The following is a 25,042-nucleotide window of genomic DNA, read 5'->3' on the forward strand; positions in this document are numbered from 1 at the left end:
TATAAGGTTCCTCGTGCCTATAACTTAGATAGATCGGTAGATCAGTTAACAAGTGCCATGGAGAGCATAAAAGCTACATTCATGGTCATTTGTAAGGCAAATTAGGACTGGAGGATCGTGCAAAGGTTACTCCTTTACATAAGATTAAATGGAAGAAGACAACTGTGCTGTCACTATAGGTCTGATAGACTAAGTTTAAAATCATCAGTCATGAATACTCTTATTCAATAAGCGTGGCTGAATTAATCTGCCTAAAATCTGAAAGTAGTTATTTTAAGACTACATTTAGCCTGACTTCTCTGAATTAACTTGGTTTTTTCTCCAGCCCCTAGAGGAAACCTCCATAGGGCATTAGTTCTTTTCTGTTATAATTTGAACTGTTTGTGTAACAATTTAACTGAGTATTTTGCATTTTACCACAGTTGTAATTTATGCTCTAAAGATTCTGGTTTGAAATCCTTCAAAATTTTAGTAACTCAATAAATAAATTATTTATTTTGTTCTGGTGTTGTTTGTACTGTGGAGTACTGTACTATTATGAATGAATCAATATATGGAATCACAATCTGGTCATGCATTAACTCACACCAAACACTAATCCTTGGGCTGTTAGAAATGTGCTCAACTCAATAACCACATATGAATTACCAAATCTCCCAACTGGTAGAGTGTCACTTCCCAATGACAGGGAAAATGGTTTAGTCTAAAACAACATCCAGAAGGAATCTGTTGTGTTTAGTACTCAAAATGTCACTTAAATTTGTATATTGGCAAGTCATCTCGTTTAAAGAGGTAGAAAGACAAGAGAGAATACATAATGCAGCAAACTGCATCATTTTATATTCAGTAATCTGGCTGATATTAAGTTTTATAATGTGAAAGACAATTCAGGCATTTTCTAATATAAGAAGTTAGAATTATGAAGCATTTTTAAATTATTATCCAAATTTCATAAGAAATAACAACGATCTTCTATATCTCTAAGTATTCCATCATTCTTACCTGCATCTATAACACTGTTGCCTTTTATTGGGTGGATCGGCAGGCAGCAATGCCAGCTCATGGAAAGCTTCTTCTAGTAGTTCTTCATTTTGTTTATCATGCATACTGAAATAATAATTTTTGTAAACATTTTTATTTTATAAATTGTTTGACAATAAATATATATAAATAAGGAATCAATAAATGAAAATATATGCTTAATGGGCGATAGATGGCATTGATGGTTGTAATGTCGTAGTAGGATAATTAAATAGTAATAGAGAGAGTAAGATGTATTTAGCAAAGTAGAGTGCCTCCCCCCCCTCCATGATGAATCCTTGGACTCCCTGGAGGTGTCATGTAATAATAATAATTAATGGAAAAAACAATTAAAAATAAATATTGCTGAAGCTTTTTTTTTTTCAAGCACATAATAACATATATAATAAAACCTGGTGCGACTAAATTCAAGCAGTCAAAATACAGATCAGGAAAACATTTTCTTACCCATCCTCAAGTGAAAAAATACATACACTTATTACATCATTCATGCAATGTAAAAATTAGAAAACGATTAAAAAAATTAGAAAGTCTGGCTTTTCCCATAGCCAGACTTTCATTTAAAAGCAAGGTCAATGGTACTGTCAGTTCTTTAGCACATTCTCTCAAAATCTGTGGCATCCAGTCCCATTGCTTTACTGACATCAAGAGTAGTCAGTATTTGAAACGCTCTCTTCTTGTATTTCTAAACCTCGAACCTGCCCTATCTCTCTCTCTCTCTTGTATTAAAACCTATTTCTTCAGGATGAAATACCCCAATAAACTGTTCATTGAATAACTCCACTACATCCACTATATCAGTCACTCTATTCCCATTTTTATCCAACAATGTCATTCTTCCACAATCATTTCTCCTCCCTCCTATTGGCCACATAGAGAAAAAATTCCTTAGGATTCTCTTTAGACCTCTGGGCCAATCTCTTCTGGTATTCCAGTTTTGCCTTCCTTACCATACTACTCACTCTCCTGGACTGAGTGTTATATTCTTCATGCATCTGCTCTCCACCCCTCTCCTTATATCTCTTCCATAATCTCTTTTTCAACTGCAGTTCCTGTTTGATATTGTTTGTCATCCACTTTACACCAAATTGTGTTCCGCTTCTTCACTTGTGGAATGCGGCTTACTATTGCTGCTAACAAATATTCCTTCACAATTTCCCAAGTACTAATGATATCTCGCCTTCCCAATTCCTCCCTCCGTGGAATTGCCCAAGTTGATATCTAAGACCAATATACTCACCTGTCACCTACAATCCTTTCTCTGATACTCATGCATATCAATTCATCTTCCAAGTCAAAGCCACATGGTCACTGTCTAAAACTGGGGACAGAGATGCCATCTCAGTTATAATCAGCTCTTCTGATGCTATGGCCAAATCTAAAACTCTTGAACCTCGTTTTCCTTCTACTACATGTTGCTTAAGACGTTTGTGGCTCAAAAATTCCAGATATTCCATTCCCTTATTACCAGATGCAGTTTCCTCTTCCAATTTATACTGCTGTAGTTGAAATCTCCCATAACAATCCTTCCTTTTGCACTTGCCAAGCTCAATGCCTAAACATCTCCTGCTCTTCACCCTCTGTGCTCCCTAGCTTCTAGCAACACCCCATTAAATATCCTGTCCACCTTTGTCTCACACCATATACTTTAAAAACCATTAGCACCATTGCCCTCCCAATTCTCCACTCTGAGAAGACCTAAGTTACCACTTATCATAAATAGTACTCCACCACTGCATTTTACCTTCCTATTGTGTCGAAAAATGCTATACCCTGCTAATTCTATTCCTGTCAGTATATCATCCCCCATCAACCACATCTCAGAGATCTGAATAATCTCTGGACAGGCTGATACTATCAGTGTTATTAGTGCTGATGCCATTATTTTTTTTTACATTATTTTGTAATAATGTTCTTGTTAATGAAAAATTTACATACCTGTCATCCCAAATGAATCTCATGCATCTTCTCATACAGCAGTTCTGAAAACTTTTAAGCTGAAGGCACTCTAAATCAATGCATTAGAATTTCCAGCATCCCTAATAATAAAATAATATATAGCTATATGCTATAATTTATTTTTTTAACATATAATGAATATCTTGTAGTGATTTTTTTTAAAGTTAGTTTTAATGTAATGAATATCTCGCAGAAAAATCACAGTAGCAAAGAAAAAAATAGTAATTGAGCAATGAATGAATAATTATTACTGTAATTTTAAGGTTCGTTAAGTTCGTGGGATTGCTAAGCAGTCAAAGCTAGATAAATGGGATGAGATCTCCACACAGCCTATAAGTAGTGTAGACAACTGAGTGGCATCCTCTAACCCAGTGTTTCTCAACCTGTGGTCCACGATGATGGGACAGGTGGTCCGCAGGCAGACTTAAATTAATTAAATAAAAATATATTTTTTAATTATCCAAACAAATTAAAATTGAATAAATAAGTAAAAATTATTGAAATCAAATTGAGACTTAAAAAAAGACAACAGATAGCATCAGAATGTTCAAAGGCGGAAGGAATAAAACTATAATGTTCACTTCACCCCTCTTTTATTGCTCATCATTCTGGCACTACAATAATTTGTAGCAGCAGAATGATGAATAATAAGAGGAGTGAAGTGAACAACAATATAGTTCTATTGCTTCCGCCTTCCCTTGCTGTTTTGTCAGATTTGAAGTGAACTTGTGTTATCCACATTTCAACCAACTGCTTGTTGTTTACTGATTTTTATTACCAAAGGTTTTCCTCCTTCAACCAAGGCTCAGTATACCTTCAGAAGTGCTAAATGATACTTGGACACAGTGTGTCTTGAGTTAACCCAAGTATTTATATATTTATATATTTTTCAGAAACGTTTTTTAATAATGGAAAAGTGACTTAGAACTAAGACTTTGAAAAGAAGAGCAAATGAAACAGGTGATGCTAACCCTAAATGTGATACACTTATTGTAATGGTGAGTAAATCTGATACTATTAAAGTAGAAGAAACAAGCAGTTCAAAGAAAAAATACAACAGGAAATATAAGTTCATATTTGGAATTCGAATTTACTTGGTGTGGAGATGAAAGTGAACAGAAACCTCAATGTGTTTTGTGTTATGCGGTGTTGCCGAAAGAGTGCATGAAACCTGTGCAACTCCAACGACGTTTAGTAACTAAACATCGTGATATGATAAATAAGCAAATTGAAAAAAAAAGCTGATTTCAGTGACACTTAGCGACATTAAATTATGGGAAAGATGTAGATTCGGCCATGGGTTCGATTAATAGCAAGGCACTGAAAACATCTATCTCTTAAGTTTGTGCATAGCGAAATCAAGGAAACTTCATTCTATCGGGGAAAATTTAATACTTGCAGCTATAAAAGATATGGCAAAAACTATGTTTGGCAAAAAATTACTAAAAGATGTTGATTTGACTCCTCTTTCAATGACAAAGTAGGTAGCAGAATTAATGATATGGCAGGTGACGTAGAATCTCAGTTAATCGAAAGAGTTAAAAAGAGCCCAATAAGGGCTCTGGATACTTTTTACAAATGCGTTACAAATAGACGAGGCTACTGATATTACAGATGATGAGCGGTTAATCTGCTACGTAAGATATGCACATGATAATGACATTCATGATGATATTCTGTTTTGTAGAACTTTGTCATCCCGAACAACTGGAGAAGAAATATTTCACACTCGCAATGATTACATAATACACAAAGGTATCCAGTGGGCAAAATGTATGGGCTTCTGTTCGGATGGAGAGCATGTCCTTACAGATAGGCATAGTGGGTGTATGGTCAGGAAGTGACTCTGGATATGAATTGGGAAAGGGTGGCCTCCAAAGGAATACCACCAGAATTTAAAACTGTGCCTTAATTTTATTATGGCTCGTCGGTAAATAACAGGTTATTCTCAGTATTCTGTGATGAAATGGGCAGTGAATACATACAACATTTGCTTCAATCTTAAATTCGCTGGCTTTCCAGGGGCAAAGTACTAACAAGCTTATTTCAATTAAGGCACGAAGTTTTATTGTTTGTAAAATGTAATTCTAATTTTGCATCACTCCTTGTTGACGAAGCATGGTTATCAACACTATCCTATCTTTTAGAAATTAAATTAACAAAATCTCTCCCTTCAGAGAAATTCTTTAACTGTCCTTGATGCCTATGACAAAATAAAGGCATTCGAGAGAAAAAAAAAAAAAAAAGAACTGGTGTTGTGCGTTAGTTATGTAAAAGACAGATAATTTGCGCCTTTTCCAACATTGGAATCCTTTTTAGTGAAAAATTATCTTTTTGTTGATTCTGAGTTTCTGGAAAGGATTTGTGACCACCTCAAAACTCTGAAACAGAATTTTGAAACATATTTTCCAAATAACTTTTATAAGAACTTTCTGTTTTCTATTTCAGGCTTATAGCCATGAGAACGACCTTTTGTTATCTAAAAAAGAACAGTTAATTGAGCTTTCAAGTGACAGTGAGCTTAAAATGCAATTCCGTGATCTTGGTTTTGCTCGATTCTGGATCTCGCCTTCAGTGAGAAGTGAATTTCCCGAATTTTCTGAAGAAGCACTGAAAATCGTCATGCAGTTTTCTATAACCTATCTTTGTGAGAAAGGATTTTCACACAAATCCTTTCTTACAAAGATAGGTTATAGGTTGCTCCTTCATATAAAAACAAAATGCAGAAATTGTCTTAGTGTGTGTGTGTGTGCCAATCTTCGACTGAAGTTGACCAATAGTGAGCCACATATCCAGCAACTCTGCAAAGGCCGAGAAGCTGAACCATCTCATTAAAAGTAAGTAGTAATATAATTATATCATATATTTATTTGGACTACAATTTCTGATTATTCTCATTACTGGTTTTGGAATTAATCCATTTCCAAAATCGGGGATTAAACGAAAGTTATGCAAAGTGACGTCATGATGAGGCTCAGCTCTGCTGGCAAGGAGGATAGCTGACCATGTCCAGTTTGGCAAAGTTCCGTATCTCGTACGGTCGCTTGCGAGAATATGCGGCCAAGTACACCGAATCCGTCACATGCAGAGAACAACATCCGTACGATCATGGATTGTACGGTAACATACATCACAATGTAACTAATACAAGCAGCACACAGGATGGATATAAATAAAACCACCACACGATTAATGAATCTGCCAGATTTACAATGACCATTGTTGTGCTGCTAGATAAAAAAGAACGGATATAATTAAAACCACCACCATCATAACACGATTAGTACAAATAACACGCGTATGGTATTTACAGCATATGGTCGCTGGCGGGAAAATGAAAATGCAACCGACCACATGGATGGCACTGTGTATGTGTGTGTAGGGGCATTAATGGCTTCGGGATGTTCTGAGTGAAATTTTTAAGTATATGCAGGGGAAGTTTTTGTACAGGACAAGGGATGTCATCCATGTTAGAATCCATAGATGACAAGTTCATATTCAGTATTATGATGAATGGAGTAAGATAAGAACATTTTTCCCTCGTCTCACAACGCACTGACATTCCCCATGGTACCAATGGCGCTAAAAATGTTGTTGTGGGATGAGCTTAATGAGTGAGAGCAGATGAATGGGGATATCAGCAGGATGGCACTGACATACCCATTCATCTGCCCACAGCAAATCGGAAACTGATACCTTTATTTGTTTAATAAAAATTAAAACTTTGTTCAGTGATGATATATTTTTAATCGTTTACTTCCAACTTAATTATGTTTCCATGTGTATTTGTAAATGCTTATGTACATGTAAAATGTTGTATGTAAATGTTGATAATCCCCACATACATTTTTAAAAAAATTACATTACTTAGTGGTCTGTAGAATTGTTTTAGGCATTTTACTGGTCCTTGGGCTTAGAAAGGTTGAGAAATGCTGCTCTAACCCAATGAAATGAATGTTAAATCTCCACCTTCCTATGGTGCATCCTATTATGAGGTATCCACCTGGTTGCTGAATGAATGATGATGATAATGGATTGACATTCTGAATTTACCTGAACAGATTGTATTCTGTATTGGCTTAAATCAGTTAACTGGAACAACTTTAAATTTAAGGAACTGAAGATGGACACAACATATGAAACATAATGAAAAAGAGATGGAGCCAAGTAGAGTAAAGGAATTAAAGAAATACCATCATCATAAGTGGCTGAAATGAAAAAGAAACAGTTGAGATACTTCTAAATAATAACTATCCTCATTTCTGCATTAAGCTTAAAGGCATATCATAGCCAAGTAACTTGACTTTGTAGAAACCTAATTAATACACCTATGTGGCAGTTAATCCTATCTACATAGTCTGTTATATCTGTCAACTGCACATAATTGCTGGCTGGTTTGTCATAATCAATTTCCTGATATGTACCCTGAAAGGGCGTTTTATATAAGATGAAAAAAATAAGTTTCAGGGAGGAGAATCATGGCATTTTTGTATAAAAAGCTCTAAAAAAAGTTCTTTGCATCATACATATAATCTGAATCTAAGCATTTCTAATCAAAGAGCACTATTATTATTGACTGAACTATAGTGACTCAGTCAAAGTCAACAATAACTATCCTATCCTAATTTTATGCTCGCACGTAGATGACGCGTTTTGCTGTGTAGCATTCGGAACCGAAATCCTATGCAATAAGTTGGTTACTCCTTATTCCTGGAGGTATCCTATGTCTGTAGAAACGTGTTCACAGGACCAGTTTGCCTGTTCTGGAGGACGAAAAACCCAAGTTTCTGGGTGAAAAAAAACCCTACCTCCGTATGAGACCGACTAACTCACCTTTAGTTGAAAGAGACCAAATAAAGGTTCTTCACACCACTGATGGAAATCGAACCCAGGTCTTTCTGACCAAAGGGCTTCATCTACACTGACTGAGCTATGGAGGCTCAACAACAACTACAAGATGTTAATATTCATTAAAAATGATGAACATCCTAAGATTGCCTTACAAGATGTAGTCAGGCTAATAGTGATAAGGGAAAGCAGTGCTGGTGTATCCATGCAATTTAACATTAAACAAAGAAACTTCTTGAATAACAGCCAATTTCAAGATGCATGCAAATTTCAATGTGGGAAACTGGACAGCAGGACTTTATATGCATCTATGCTCCCACAGATCTAGCAAGAAAGAAAGGAATAATTTTTTGAGCCAATTCAGAGGACAGATGACAACCACCAGAGCAGGAAAACTAATTCAAGACACAAATGTTATGGTAAAATCTGAAGAAAAGAGCAGAGCTAATAACAGTGGTAGTAAATTGGAAGATTTCTGTTGGAGAAAATGGGTTAGCCATTACTAAAACTTTGTTTCCATATAAAAATGCATAAATTTACATTGAAAGAACACACAAGAAAGCGGTTAAGTCTTTTTGATATTACATTATTATGAATAGTAATATTTTAAGTCTGGTTCAAGATAATATATATATATATATATATATATATATATATATATATATATATATATATATATATAGGGACTTGAAATTGATTTATTATGCAGGATGGGAGGGGGGGGGGATAAATAAATAATATATATATGAAAAGTTTTTTTACATTGGGTATACTATACATTAAAGATACCAAGCAATTTTATAAACTTGGTTTTAATCCTTTTTCCCAAGTAAGCAAACAAGCAGGTAAGTCAAGTTGTTTGGCCTGAAGTATTTTCAGGTCTGAGGCAACTCATGGTAAAGGTGGGGTAAGCTCTGATCACTTTCCTTAGTATCTTACACAATGCAAAACACATCTCCTTGCGGACATGTATGATGTTATACATTAAGGGAAGGGCCACTACCCAGACCGGTTTCTACCTTTATCGAGGTCTCGTCAAGTGGGAGCCAGACCCTGAGATGTTAAGGTTGAAGTAATGCAGAACTTATAAATTTTACCTATACAAGTTGCCACAAGTTGCTTTGACCTTATTAAATAAAAATCTCAGGATGAGAGAAAGATGTAGAAAGTTTTTTTTATCTTGGGTATGCTATATGCTAAAGATACTAATCAATTTTATAAACTTTGTTTTAACCCTTTTTCCCAAGTAAGTAAACATGCAGGTTTGTACCTGAAGTATTTTCAGGTCTGAGGCAACTTGTGGTAAAAGGTGAAAATACTTCAGGGTGCAAACTTGATTTACGTGTTTGTTTGCTTACTTTGGAAAAAGGATTAAAACCAAGTTTATAAAATTGCTTAGTATCTTTAACATATAGTATACCCAGGGTAAAAAACTTTCTACATCTTTCTCTCATCCTGAGATTTTTATTTAATAAGGTCAAAGCACCTTGTGGCAACGTATAGGTAAAATTTATATGTTCTGCATTATTTCAACCTTGGCATCTCAGGGTCTGGCTCCCACTGACGAGACCTCAATAGGGGTCAAAACCGGTCTGAGTAGTGGCCCTTCCCTTAATGCATAACATCATACATGTCCACAAAGAGATGTACTTTGCATCTCTTTCATTATGGGAGACACTAAGGAAAGTGATCAGAGCTTACTCCACCTTTACTACGAGTTGCCTCAGATCTGAAAATACTTCAGGTGCAAATTTGAGTTACTTGCTTGTTTGCTTACTTGGGAAAAAGGATTAAAACCAAGTTTATAAAATTGCTTTGTATCTTTAACATTATATATATAAAAATCAGTTTGAATGACTATATATCGAGAATGAAATAACTTACTAGACCTAAAGTGAAACATCTTCCTATTCAGTATCCAGGAGTCTACAAGATTCTGTCTGAATGTGGCAAACCATATTACGACCAGACAGCTAAATCCATCTTTTTACATATGGAAGAACACCAAAGAGACATCCCCTGCAATAGGACCAGGGCCAGCACTCTCTCTAGTCACATTCTCTTCTCTATCAACTCGAATGAAGGCTGCCAACACCTCGTAGACTGCCGCAAACTTCTAATATCCATGTGTGTTATGATGAACTCGAAAGAAAGATTATCGAATCTAGAGAAATATCGCTTGATTAGTCCCATATTAACAACAGCCTTAGCTACAATCTTTCTGACGCACCATTGCCACTGTCCAGTATTGGATCACTCATGACAGCTCACGCACGTAGTCAACTTCAATTGGAACTCTAGCACACATTCCTGTTTTAAAATGTACTATTGTGTTTTATACTAGATCCGTTGATGTAATTTTATCATGTCTGTTATTTTATATAATTCTTTGCCTATGATACCTGAATAAGTTGATTTATTCAACGAAACTAGTAGTATCTTAACATTAACCCTTTTCTTTTTCATTCTTGGTATATAGTCATTCAAACTAATTTTTATAACATTATCTACTGAGTAAATATGAACGATCACACACACACACACCAAGGTAGCATTCACAAGTTGCCTTGGTGCGCACTACTTAAGACATAGGTGCTGCCCAAGCATCTATATATTCGTCTTTTATTAGTCCATTTTGATAAGGTTTTACTGGCCTCACAGCTGTTTCGAACTGGTTGGTTCTCTTCAGGGACCAGGCAGAAACCTTAAAGAGCAAAACTTTCAATGCTAAAGAACTTGGATACTAAGAAAAAGAAAAAAAAAACTGCATATGCACTGAAAAAGAGCCTTCAGAAGCAAACTGAAAGGGAATACAATTATTGGTGGGGACAAAATAAAAATGCTGGAAAACAAGAACCACAGTGGCAAAATCTGAACAAAATCTTGACCAATTCAGAGAGTATGAAAAGTTATCTGAAGAATGTATACAAACATTTTTTTTTACAACTGTTAGAGCTCTTAAAGTTTGATTCAGTTCGGTCAATAGATGCACTTACTGTGCTGTGCGTGCAATTAGAGACCTTACTACACCACTCACCAGAGACGTAATGTTTGTTACAATTTCACTGGTATGTTTGTTTATTTCACAGAATTTGTTGAATTTGTTAAGCATTGCATGGTAATATCTGCTGTTTGTCATAAAAGACACTCATTGTTAAAGAGAGCGCAACAACCACATTAACTTCCTTCTTGCATCTAGTTGAACAATTGCATAAGCACAGGGAAGAGATTCATGATAGATTCTCTGCTGGACTTGAAGAGAGCATCACAAACCAAAAGTAAACTGATGTAGACAAATATGAGAATGGAGAACTAGACAACTGACTTATGTGTTCCTATGGTCCCAAGGTTCTACTTAGGAAGAAAGTTGAATTTTTCAAGGCATTAAAGAAGACACCTTACACAATGAAAAAAAGAAAAAGTTGTTCTTGTTGGAAATGATTACCAGACAAAATATTTTGGAAAAATTTGGAGAAATTAGCAAAGATGATAATAATGGCAAGTGCAGGGTGGATTTCTGTTCAGGAGAGACTATTTATTACTAATACCATGAATAAAAATGTTCAAAAATTCACATAGAAAGAAGATGCAAAAAATAAGAAAAGTCTCAATGACTATGTTATTTGTGATTTCATTTCATTAAAATTATGGACACTACAACCATGTTAGGAATAATTATTTTAATTTACTGATGTTTCGATCTTCATATTAAAGTCATTATCTGGAGTATACATATATATATACAAAGACAAGTTATATTACATTTTAAACAATATGCCAAAGTGAAAATGATTTGATTAACCATTATTCTACTAACCTCGAGTGGGGAAAAAAAAAACTGCATCAAAGCTATACTCTAGTTATAACATCAGTGAATAAATTCATATAGATAGCTTTAATACTTTAATACAGAAAAAGTGGTGGCCTAATCCATAATTTAACATGAGTGTTGTTATATTAGAGTTAAGATACTAGATTACTTACAGTGTCCTAATTAAAATTATAATTAACCGAGACCAAAAGGTTTTTCCACTGGAGGTCAGGCCAGTAGAATAGCAGTTGATCAAATCAATGTCACTTTAGCATACTGTTTGAAATGTAATATAGCTTGTCTTTGTGTGCATGTACTCCAGATGATGACCTTAATACAAAGCTTGAAATGCTGGGAAATTAAAGTAATTATTCTTAACTCAATAAGACTCAATTTTGCTGAAATGAATACTGACCACTCTGTAACACTAAAGGAAAGGATGTTATTGTACTAGTATTATCTTCACAGTAATTCAAGATACAAGAGTATACACAGGATTTAAAATTGGATGTGACCACCATTTAGTTTTGAGCAGAATAAAATTGAATATCATTATTATTTCGGGCAACTCAAAGGAGTCGACAGACTCATCGAGGGAGGCCCTAACATCATGTCAAGAACAACTATTCGACATTCACACAGTATCTATCATACCTCACCTTGAACTCATTCACGGTCATCGCACCCACAACAGACTCTGGCAGCTTATTCCACTCATTCACCACTCTCCAAGTAAAAAATCTAGCTCTGACACCCCCCTGCTAACCCCATTCTTGCCTAGCTTCCATGTATGGCCCCTAGTCCTCCCACCACCAGTCATATTCTCAAAAATATCTTCTGGATTAATCCTATAGAAACCCTTCAGTAATTTGATTGTCTCAAATCATATCACCCCTTTTCTGCCTATCAACTAATTTTTGCAACCCACAAATCTTCAACCTGTTCTCATAAGGTTCATTTCACAGACCTGCTATCACTTGTCTCTGGATCCTCTCCACCCCCCCCATTAAGAAGAACCCCTGGCACCCATATCTGGGCACAGTAGTCTAGATGGGATCTTATCAAGGCTCGATATAGTGGAACAATAACTTGTTTGTCTCTGCTTGTTAAAGTATTTTTCAGTAACCAAGTGATTTGATGAGCTAATTTAGCCACTTTTACAATGTGCCCACTAAACTTCAACTCCCTATCCACCAACACTCCCAAATCCCTGGCCTCATCAATCTCCTAGGGTACGGTTCCACCAATGCGATATACTGCTGCTAATCTTTTCACTCCAAAATGCATAACCTTACACTTTGCCACATTAAATTGACATCCATTTTCTCTAGCCTAGTCCTCCAAACTATCCAAATCATCCTGCAAAATTTTGACATCCTATGCACTCACAATTGCTCTACCCAACTTTGCATCATCATCAAACAAGTGAACACTTCCTCTCAGATCCTTTCCTATATCATTAATGAACAAATTGAAAAGTAATCCAAGAACAGAACCTTGCAGCACACCACTAGTCACAAGCCATCTTTTGGACTCCACTCCTGAATAAACCACTCTCTGGTATCTCTCCATCAACCACCCTCCTATCCATCTCACCAACCCTGTATCCATCCCCATCTGCTCCAGTTTACTGATTAGAGTTCCATGTGGTCCTGTCAAAGGCCTTGGCAAGATCCAGTAGAATCACTGTAAACCCATTACCCTTATCCAGTTCAGCCGTCACTGTGTTATAAAACGTGAGCAAGTTACTGAGGCATGATCTACCCTTCACAAAACCATGTTGTCCCCCATACAGTATCCCATTTTCATCTATCCAATCCTGTATTCTTCTCTTGACTAATTTCTTCAACACCTTGACAACGATTCCTGATATGCTAATCGGTCAGTAATTTACAACAGCAATCTTGGAACCTCTTTTATGCAGTGGAACTATTTTCCCCTCTTTCCACCCCGTCGGGACTAACCCAGACCCGAGACTCAAATTAAACAAAATGGTCATGACAATTCGTTAGCTGCTTCTCGTACAACACGAGCTGGTATACCATCCAATCCCACATGTGTATTGACATCGAGGTTTTGCAATAGACTACTCACCTCCACTTCATTCACCACAATTCCCGTATAATCTATTGATTCATTCATTTCTGCAATGTCACCACCTGGAAGATATATTCTTGCAAAGTGCTCGCTCAGTAATTCAACTATATCAACTGATTCGGTTACCTCCCTATCATCGGCATTCTTTAAAATCATTCTGCCATATACATTTTTTCTTTTACTTGCAACATATCGAAAAAACTGTTTAGGATTGTCTTTAGCCTGCATGGCCAATGTTCTTTCATAATCCTTTTTTGCTTTTCTTACCACACTCTTTACCCTTCTGGCCTGGGCTTTATACTGTCATGTATCTGCCGATCGCCTTTCTCCTTAAATTCCTTCCATGGTTGTTTCTTTTTTTGCAGCTCAAGCTTAATGGTCTTATTCATCCATTTAACTCCTACTTGATTTATTATTCGGACTCTAGGTATACAGTCAGCCATTGCTTCATGCAAACACTTCTTAACTGCCTCCCATGCACTATCAACTTCTAGCCCTTGCAGTTGTACATGCCATGGTACTGAACCAATCAATCTCCTAAGCTTGTCATACTTACCAGCCCGATAATTCCACATGTACCCGGTCTTAATTGTAAATTCCACACCTTTAGCCACCTCCCAAGTCAAGACCCTATGATCACTCTCACCAACTGGGGGCAACGTGATCATATTCGTTACAGCCAAATTCTCAGATGCAATTACCAGGTCAAGCACTCTCTGACCCCTAGTATTTTCCATTACATGCTGTCGCAGATAGTTATCCCTTAATAACCGCATAAAATCCAATTCCTTCCTCCCATGTGTCCTCTCCTCCTACTACAATCCTCCTACAATCAATGTTAGCATAGTCGAAATCTCCCATAATAATTACCCTCCTTCAACCCATTTCTTCTATTTGCTTATGCATACTATTTCCACCATCCATTCCATCTTCTGGTCTATAGCAGCACCCAACTGTATATTTAGTTCTGCTAGTTTCAATCTCACACCAAATAGCCTCAAATGTGCTCTTTTCTCTATCCTGCAGTTCCACTTCTATTCCTCTTGGCTGTAGCTCATCAGCTATCATGAATAACACTCCTTCCCCCATTTTATTCTCCATGTCACTCCTGAACACACCATACCCCTCACATTCAATCCCACTAGCTGTGTCATCTTCTGTCAGCCATGTTTCACTAATGCCAATAACCTGTGATCTGGAAGTGCCAACCAAGGCCAAAAATTCTTCCTTCTTGTTCCTAATACTTCTGGCATTTGTATACATGAATTGCAGAAGCTTGGGCATATTACACACATTCACATACTCCACTGTCTCCCTACAATCTGCATATCTACTTCCCCCCCACCTTAATAACTCTAGTTTCCCTGATTCTGCACATTCACTTCCACTACATTCGACAACACCTTTTCAAGTCTCCATACACCAAATCCATTCAAATGTAAACCATCCATTTTATATAAATCCTTTCGCCCATCAAACTCATTCCACACATCCACAAATTCCACACCACTCATCAAGCATAATTCACGCATAAAGTCATTAGCAATTATGGCCCTCCTTCTATACTCTTATTGAAAATATCATATTGAAAAGAAATGCATGTAAGAAAGTTGCTTTAAAAAAATTTAAGAAAGTTGAGCAGCTTTCAGAAATGAACTGTACACTACAGTAGAAACTAGTAGAGAAAAATAGAAAGCAAAGTACTGTATAAATCTAGTGGAATAGATTGCGAGCACCTCAACAGTAAATAAATTTAAAGAAATATATGATATATATTGTGTTAATGGATAGTGTGGGTCTCCCAGAATGAGTCTTGATTACATGGAGTACCTGTGTAAATAATAATAATAAACAAATGAAAGAAAATCTATGAGATGAGCAAACAGGATTCAAAAGACACAGGAGTGTAGCACACTAAATATGAATGTTAAGATTGATTGTGGGAAAACTCTATTAAGAATATAAATATTCCTGCCTGATTTGTCGACCTTTAGGAAGCATTTGACAGCACAGATCAGAAGCCATGGCTGTATTTAAATCTTCAAAAAGGACAGGAACCTGATAGATTTATTAAAGGGAATGTCCAAGATGATTCAGAGGCTGTTGTGAGAAATTATGAATAAACAGGAAGATGATTCTAATATCCCTGAGAATCTTTATCATGGTTTTGGAAAAACAATGGATGCTATAAAGGAAAACATGGGGGGAGGGGTTTAAATTCAGGGTATAAGAATCAATAACCTAAGATTTGCAGAGGTGATAGTCATTACTGAAAAAGATAAACTATAAAAATAAAAAAAGTGCTGGAATTAAGTAAAGAATTAAAAAGGAATAGATTGACAGTGAACATCGGCTAACAATGCTAGCCAATGTTCATTGTCAAAAACTAAAAATAATGATATTTGGGAATAGGAGAATGAAGAAATGAATAAAGATCAGTTAGGCTTGAGTTGAAAGAGATTAAAGAGTTTTATACTTGGGAACAAGTGCTTGATTTAGACTGCAAAATAGAGAACATGGATAACATAAGTGAAAGCAAGTCTAGAGACAATGGATAAGATACGGAAAAGTAAAACAATGAGCCTTGACAGAAAGCTGAGAGTACTGAAAACTGCATATTCATGAGTGATCTCTATGAATGCAAGATGTGGGTAACAGTCAAAACCTCTGTTAAGCAAATATTCATATTCAAAAGAAGGAATAAAAATAATTAAAAATGTATTGAATGAATAACTCTACATAAAAGTAAATTGAAAATAGAATCTAATGCAGAAAATAATTAGAAGAAACTCAACTTTTGGAGCAGAAAAATCAAACTCTTTAACAGAATAGATAGCACAAACAGAAGGGAACTGCAGTAGAGTGGCTATATGATGCAAAGTATATGATAGAATTTGGTGCAATGACAAATGGGATGTAATTTTGTTGAAAGTTTATTTTTCACTTGGTCAGACTATAATAAATCTAGTTTAATCCTTTATCCAAGTGTGAACAAACAAAGCTTGCGCCTGAAAATATCTTCAGGACTGGGGTCAGGTAGTAAGTGACCAAGTGAAAAATAAACTTTCAACATCTTTCTCTAAATCCAGAGTGATTTAATAAAAGGGTAGCACACCTTTTGGCAACTCCTATAAGTAAAGATGACTTTAGCATTGCTTCTGCCTGGTATCTCAGCTTCTGGGCCTGGTTCCCACTGATGGGACCTCAATAAAGGTCAAAACTAGTATGGGTAGTGGCCCTTCCTTTGATGCATAGCATTATGCATGTCTGCGGGGAGATGTGTTTTGCATTGTGGGAGATACCGAGATAGCGGTAATGTTAGCTTGGTCCACCATTGCTACGAGTTTCCCAGTGTTGTACTACCTGACCCCAGTCCTGAATATATTTTCAGGCACAAACTTTGTTTTCTCACACTTGGATAAAGGATTAAACTAGATTTATTATGGGATGTAATTTTGTTCTCTAATGAGACCCACTTTAACCAATAAGCAAATTCTAGATACTGATTGATCTGGAAAGATAAGGAATGCAATACCATCCCTCCAACAACAAAGAATAGGACACACTTATGGTTGAGGCAGTGTTCTTGTGCGATGTGGAATAATGATCAACTGTTGCACCCTGTTTACATTTTTGATAGGAATACTGTAAATGCACAAAGATATTGAGAACAGATCCTCAAATTCTACATGCAACTTTGTAGGATGCAGTTGGACCAGATTCTTTTCATGCATGTCAATGCCCACACAAATCAAATGGTAGAGAAGCTTGAAAGTGAATATATGCACAGCTGCTGTAGCCAGCACTATCACGAGACTTAAATCCAACAGAATGTGTGGGCCACCCTTGGGCGTTCCACCGCATGGCAACTGCCTCAGTCACTTGGTGAGACAGTTTGCTCTGGTAAAAGAATGGGATTTGCTGTTGAAGAATCTTACAGACACCCTGATGTGAAGCATGGTTGATTGGTGTCAGGTCTATTTAGCTTAAAAAAATGAAACAAGCCAGCCGGGTTGGCCGAGTGGTTAGCGTAATCTGCTCTCCAGCCAAAAGACTGCGGTTTGAATCCCACTGTGGGCATGGATGTTTGCGATTGTCTGTGAAAGTAGTGGTGGTGGTGGTGGACAGTAGATGCCGTTGGTGTAGTTGCGGTTCATTGTGGTTGGTGGATTGAGTGAGTGGTGGAAACAGTTATAGAGCAGATACCCTCCCTCGATGAGTCTTTGGACTGCCTGGAGGTGTCACGTAATAAAAATAAAATAAAAATAAATATTCTAAGAGCCTTCCTGATGTAATGTGGGCATATTTACAAGCATATCATATTGTCTTCTATACTGATCATTTTGGTAATTCTTATACACCCCTGTGTCATATCCCTTATACCATTCCAATGCTTTCTGCTGTCCCCTCATTTTGCTGTTATTTAATGGTACACCACTATACCGAATTCTGAGTTACACCACATTTCTGAAGCATTTTGTTAATTCTGTCGAGCAGCACACTTAAAAAAAATGAAACAAGTACATTCTAGTAGCAGTTGATATGCTGACTAAATGCACCTCTGAGATTTCTGTGGTTATGCTAAAATTCTTGAGCATGCCAAGGTAAAAACAACATAATTCTGAGATGAGAATTCTTTATCAATACCACACTTCTCTACTACTTTCATCTACTTTTGCATATACTTCTTCAGGAGATAAATTAAACATTACAATTTAATAGCAACAAAATCAACAGTTGAAAAGTGGTTTAACAAGTGATGGATACATATTTATTAGGGATTACTAGGTTTCAAAAAGTACTGAAATCATGTCCAAGGTCTGTGTGCATGAGATTTTTGATGAACAAGATGACCATATTTATGATATACCTTAGTTTTTATAGCACATTGGATATGTTTGCATAGCATTTAGGAACACTGAACTCACTGCTAAAAAAACAGGGCTTTCGCCATATGAGGAAACTCATGTGAATGAAGTACTATAGTTGCACAAACTGAATAAAAATTCTGCAATAGGAACTGATGGGATATCAGCATGGATGCTAAAAGAGTGTTCAGCTGAACTGGCTATTCTCTTGACCAGGCGATATAATTTGAGTCTCAGAACAGGAAATATTCACAAGAGTGGAAAGAATGTATGGTAATCCCATTGCACAAGGTTGGTGCAAAGACCGATGCATCGAACATTTGTATCCAACACATGTTGGATATGTATTACATTTATGAAGAGGGCAAATATCCCAATCCTATTACAGGACAAATTCCCTTCCAATATCACAGTGCTTTTTCCACATGTACTACATTCTGGATATTTTGTGTAGCAAAACACTTTCTACCTACAAAAAGAAGGCACAGCCATGGGCTCACCATTATCTTCCCCTTCCATTGCTAACTTTTACATGGAATATTTTGAGCAAAGTGCTCTAGATTCCTCTTATTCTGGCTTAGATAAGTTGACGATGTTTTCACTATCTGGCCACATAGCCACCAGAGAGACACTTTCCGCCTAAACAAACAACACAAACAAACACAATTCATAATTGAGATTGAAAAGCAGAACACACTTCTGTTTCTAGATACACTTGTCACATGTCTTTCTTCTAGTCATCTTTCCTTCACTGTTTATCAGAAACCTACACATACTGACCAATATATGCACATAAACTCCTACCACCACCACCCAACACAAAAATCAGGTGTCATTAACATGCTAAAAAACAGGGCTTTGAAGATTTGTTCCAATGAACAAGCACTTAAAGATGAATTAAGTTATCAGGCAATACCTTCCTAAAAATGGTTACAGCCAAAATACCATCAACAAAATTCTGTACAAGACCTCACTTAAAAAAAAACAAAAATAAACTAGACTACAATAAAACTATAACCATTCCATACATTAAAGGGATATCAGATAAAACAATCAGAATACTACAGAAATACAACCTTAAAGCCACCTTTAAACCTCCTGCAAAATTAAAGAACTTAACTCCCCAAGGATTCACTCCCTCTGCTGGCCCGCCCTGAAGTATACCATATTCATCTCATCACATTTCATTTTCCTCTCTTTTTACATTGTGGTGTCAAGGGTTTTTATTAATAATCGGACCTCAAACCATTCACAGGATAAGGTGATCAGCCCTATGCCCCAGTGTATCCTATGTCCACAGTGTTGAGTTCTCAAAGCCAGTTTGCCTGCTTTGCAGGATGAAAAACCCCAGTATAAACTGGGGAAAAAACCCTACTGTCCATGCCCAAGAGCGGCTAACTCGGCTATGGCTGAGGAAGATCCTTCAGCTCCTCATGTCACCGACGGAAATCAAACCTAGGACTCCTTCCCCAGGCATATGGTTGCGAAGCGCACAGCCGCTAGGCTACCCATGCAGACTTACCATATTCACTGCACCTGTAATTTGTCCTATATAGGGAAAACAGGACTAACAATTCCTATCAGGAAAAAGAAAAATAAACAACACATTAAATATAATAACTATGGTCAAGCTGATCTTTCTGATCATGCCCTGAACACTTCACATAGAATTGACTGGAAAAGCAGCTGTTGTTTACATCACACCAAAACATGGTATGGAAGTAAATTTAAGGAGGCCTGGGAGATTCTTATCAACCACCCTAATCTTAACGAGGGTCTAAATATCGCAAGAATGTGGAAGGCACATGTTCTACCCATAACCTTCTCCCTAAGAATTAATTATAAATAGGACCACAGATAATCCAGGATCTTAAATCTAATATAACAATTGTCATGTTAAATTAGAACATCAACATCATTTTACTGTAATAAAACTATCTATATGAAAGAATGTTTCTCTGATGTTATCTTAAATAGAATATAGTTTTGATGTTATTTTATTTCACTTATTTTATTTTCACTAGAGGTCAGGCCAGTAGAATAACTGTTGATCAAATCATTGTCTCTTTAGCATACAGTACGAAATGTAATTTAACTTATCACTGTATGTATTATTATTGTTATTATTCGTGACACCTCCAAGGAGTCTGAAGACTCATCGCCAGAGGACACCTACTGTACAACTCTCCACCACTACACCAAACCTCTACTACCAATCATCTACATCAACGCCATCTACTGCCCACCACCACCACAATGTGTTTTTTTGTCTGTAAATTGCGTGTGTTCTGAAGGGTCGATTTATCTGTATGCAGGATGAAAAACCAGAGATTCTGGGAGAAAATCCCTGCCACCTCCATATAAGATTGAGTAACTCACCTTCAATTGAAAAAGTCCATATAAATATTCCTCCCATCATGACGAGAATAGAACCTAGGTCTTTTTTTAATCGAAGGGCACAGCGTACCGTCGTTCTTCCAATGAAGGTCGAAATGTCAGGAAATTAAAAATTATTATTTATAATACAATTGTAGGGTCCATAATTTGTCTAAAATGACTGCAAGATTCAAGGCAACCAGTGGTGTGCCTCAAGATCAGCCTTGGTTCATTGTTATTCAATCTGTATATTAATGACATTGGGAAGGATTTGACATGTGACATACAGCTACTTGCTGATGATGCAAAGATAGGTAGGCTAATCAGGAGTGCTGGTGATATGCAATACTCGCAGAATGATTTCAATAGGCTGAACTTGTGCTCATGTGAAAATGGCTGTCATTTCAATGTTAATGAATGTAGAGTCATGCACGTTGGTGTGATTAGATATCCAATGTCGTATCATATTGGTGGGATTATGCTTGAAAAAACTGATGAGGCTAGAGTAATTGGAGTTTTAGTAGACAGTAAGTTGAAGTTCTAGGGTCATATAGCAAAAATTGCAACTCAGAGAATAATGGCAATCAATGCTGAAACAAACCTTGACATGTAGAGATAAGGAAGTCATTTTGCTTCTTCACAAGGCCTTGACAGGATCTCACTTGGACTATTACATGTAGGTCTGGTCTCCTGGTTTGTGTGGTGATTCTGATACAGTGGAGAGGGTGCAAAGGAAAGTGTCAAAAAATGACATCTGGATTGTGGAATACAGATTATGAAGACACTAGCAAACAGGAGAAAGAGGGGGTGATATGATTGAGACTAAAAAATTTCTGAAAGGGTTATACAGAATTTCAGTAGATGGAATCTTTCATTTTATTGAGGGTAGGAGAAAGGATGCAAGTGGATATTGATTCTCTCTCTGAGAATAGTATGCAATTGGAATGGACTGCCATTGGATTTCGTGTGTGCAAGTAGCATAAATGAATTCAAGAACAGGTATGAAGCTGGTGCAAATGGTATGGCCTCCCTCGATGAGTTCCCGATTCCCTGGAGGTCTCTCTTAACAATAATAATAATAATTTTTGAAGCTTTCTTGAATTTTCTGGCAAAGCAGTTGTAGTCTCATACAACATTTCTGTTTTCTGCTAAAGTACAGGATGACCTTCAAAGACTGCATGATAGGCTAATCCAGATTTGTAGTTTCCCTTTTTCCACTTTTTTTTTATAATCATGTTCTGATGGTGATCCTACCAGACCAGACCATCATGTTTGTCCTGCATAACACAAAAGGCGTGATCAAAAAAGTACAGTGAATGTTAGAATTCAAGAAAGCTGATTAACCTAAATACAAATATAAATTAATCTCCTTGGCTTGGCATACACCTGTCTTAAACCACTTTTTGAAACAGTTCTGGAAGTCATCTTTCTTTTAGGTGCTTTGTTGTGACCACTTCAATTTCTTGTATTAATGCAAAACACTTTCCCTTTAATGTCAATTTCAACTCTGGAAAGAGCCAAAAGTCACAGGGTGCTAAATGGAGCAGATGTAGGCATAGTAATTTTTTTTTCTCTGACAGGGAACTGTTGAATGAGAAATGTATGGGAGAGCATTGTCATGATGCAACATGAAACCATTTGCCCACTTTCTGAGATCTTTTTTGATGCACATCGTCCCACAAATGTTCCAGTATTCCTTTATAGTATTCAGTTGACTGTAATGCCTCTAGGTATGAACTTTGCCCACACAATCCCCTCCATATCAAACAAGACAAAGAGGACTTGGCCACTGGAGCTGAGGCAAGTTTAGTGTTTTTCATTATAAACCCTGAATACTTATCTCTGGCTCATCATCGTATACCTAAGATTTATCATGTCCTGTTATGACATTTTAGAAAAATGTATGGATTTAAAGTCACATAATCAAGCAATTTCATTCAGCAATTTCCATTTTTTTGAAACCATTCCTGGTTCAATCATATCACTTCATAGCATCAACAGCTTCCAAAAAACTTGGCATCCTTTTTCAGGTCAAGATGATACTTCTCTGCTGGACAGTTACTCTATACAAATTCCAAATTCGACCAACCTTGGAATACAGCTCTCATGTAAGGGGTGATGCACTAAGATGTCCCTAAAAATTCTTGATGCTGTTCAGAAAAGGAGAGTTCAGTTGATAAATGACACTTCTTTTACAGATGCTCTTCAGCCACTATCCCATAGAAGATCAATTTCTGCATTGTATCTCTGTATCTCTTCTACAGATATTTTCATAGTCATTGTTCAGCAGAACTAGCATCTATTATGCCTCATATTTCTGCAAGATATATAGGAACTCATACTTAGCATGCTTTTACAGTCAATCTGCATACTTATCAAGCCTGTTACTCCTAGTCCATTCCTTCCATCTCAATTCTGTGGAACATACTCACTCATGAAGCATTTTCAAAGGGCCACAATCTTCAATGGTTCAAGAGAAATATCAACAGATTACTGTATTCCTAACCAGCATCTCACACAATATCTGTTTGCTGTAGGTTCTTCTGCCTTTCATGTGTGTGATAAATATAAAAACACAGGTACACAAAAACTGTTTTTACAACTAAGCAAACTGATCATATTAACTCTAGATTTTACAAACACTTGAATTCTTGAGGGGTGGATAAAATGGTTTAGGAGTATTCAGCTGTTCAGGAGTTTTAGTGCAGATGGTAAATTAAATTCAGAAGCAAAAAATAAGTATGCAAATCTGATATTGTAGTGAACTAGCAGAATTTATATGGAAAACTAGCCAGAAAATAATGTGGGAGAATACAAATGCACATAAATACATATTTCTAATTAGTAAATTAAAATTGTGGGTGGTTTGAGAATGAGAGAATCCAAAAAAAGTCCTCTACCAACTAAAGATGATTTTTTTTTGTTTTTAAGACAATTTACATCTTCATTAACATAATGATACAATAACATGGTTGGAAGAACAAAGCACTTTCTATAGGAAAAAGCCCGAATCTTTATATGAGTGAGTTTATGAAAGTGAGTTAGCCAATCTCATATGGAGATAGCAGTTTCTCCCCTCCTGGAAACTCCAGTTTCTCATTCTGCATACGGTCGAGGAAAGCATGTAATTAACAGACAAAAATCCGTTTAACGGGTGTCAGGTAGCATAGGGTGTAGATAGTGGATTTCGTAATGCATGAGTGTAGTGCCCTCCCGCCATCAGTCCGAGACTAAATAAAGGTATATGGTAATAATAGCTATATACACGCTATGATGAAATCCACCTGTAACATACTAAGTTTTTAAAAATATTTTAAGACTATTCAGAATGTTGAATTATGTAAGTAAAATAGGAATTCTTGTCATTTATTAGCCTAAATCTACACACACTGAAAGTACGATGCTAATGCTTAGCGCGCCATTTGAAGATTAAAAATAAGGTAATGTTACAATAACCTAATGAAATTTCATTTTGGTTGACCACAATTAGAAGTTTAACAGCAAATGGCACTTACCACCTAAAATATTAAAACGATTACTCTTCAGTCCAACCAGTTATTTCTAATTACTTCAAGTTTTTCGAAAGGATCAAAAATCGACATAAGACACTATTTTTAGGAAGCCGTGTTTCTATCTCATTTGGTTGTTTTCATCAAGCAACAGTTGTAACTGAATTTTAACACCACAGAGACACAGAATATCAATAGATTAACCACAACATGTTGAAAACAAACACAGCCCACTAACGGATTACTTACATGATATGTAAACAGTAACACACTCAAAAACGCATGTTGTTTTCCATACTTAAGCAACCTTGGACAACATACACGTAGTGCTGCCAGCTATCGGCTAAACGTTATAAATAATTTTTTAAAAATTATGGAAAACTATTATATTTACGGCTATTTTGCCTGCTTCTGTTTAGGAGGCCCCTGTTTAAATGTCATTGGCTTTTTACTCACGGATTCTTAGGGCATTGTATATGTATATTTACCAATAAATATATGTAGCATAAAGGAAGAGACATTTGCACATACCT

The 25,042-nt window shown here is 36.4% G+C and overlaps 1 protein-coding gene across 2 annotated transcripts in view; it reads right to left on the reverse strand.

The window, feature by feature from the left end:
• The window catches only part of Dtwd2 (DTW domain containing 2), a 122,085-nt gene extending 97,262 nt beyond the window's left edge, over positions 1–24,823 (reverse strand). The window contains exons 1-3 of one of the 2 annotated variants that reach the window (XM_090403841.1): positions 24,759–24,823; positions 2,980–3,080; positions 1,003–1,107 (exon numbers count right to left, since the gene is read on the reverse strand). In XM_090403841.1, the coding sequence (XP_090259967.1) occupies positions 1,003–1,107; positions 2,980–3,014 (140 nt within the window). In that variant the 5' untranslated portion in view covers positions 3,015–3,080; positions 24,759–24,823. The other variant, XM_090403840.1, reaches the window with a different exon arrangement.
• Between the last annotated feature and the right edge of the window lie 219 nt (positions 24,824–25,042).

This window comes from Typopeltis vanoorti, chromosome 14 (genome assembly GCF_054136105.1).
Source record: "Typopeltis vanoorti isolate ZY-2024b chromosome 14, IOZ_Tvanoo_1.0, whole genome shotgun sequence".
Classification (NCBI taxonomy): domain Eukaryota; kingdom Metazoa; phylum Arthropoda; class Arachnida; order Uropygi; family Thelyphonidae; genus Typopeltis; species Typopeltis vanoorti.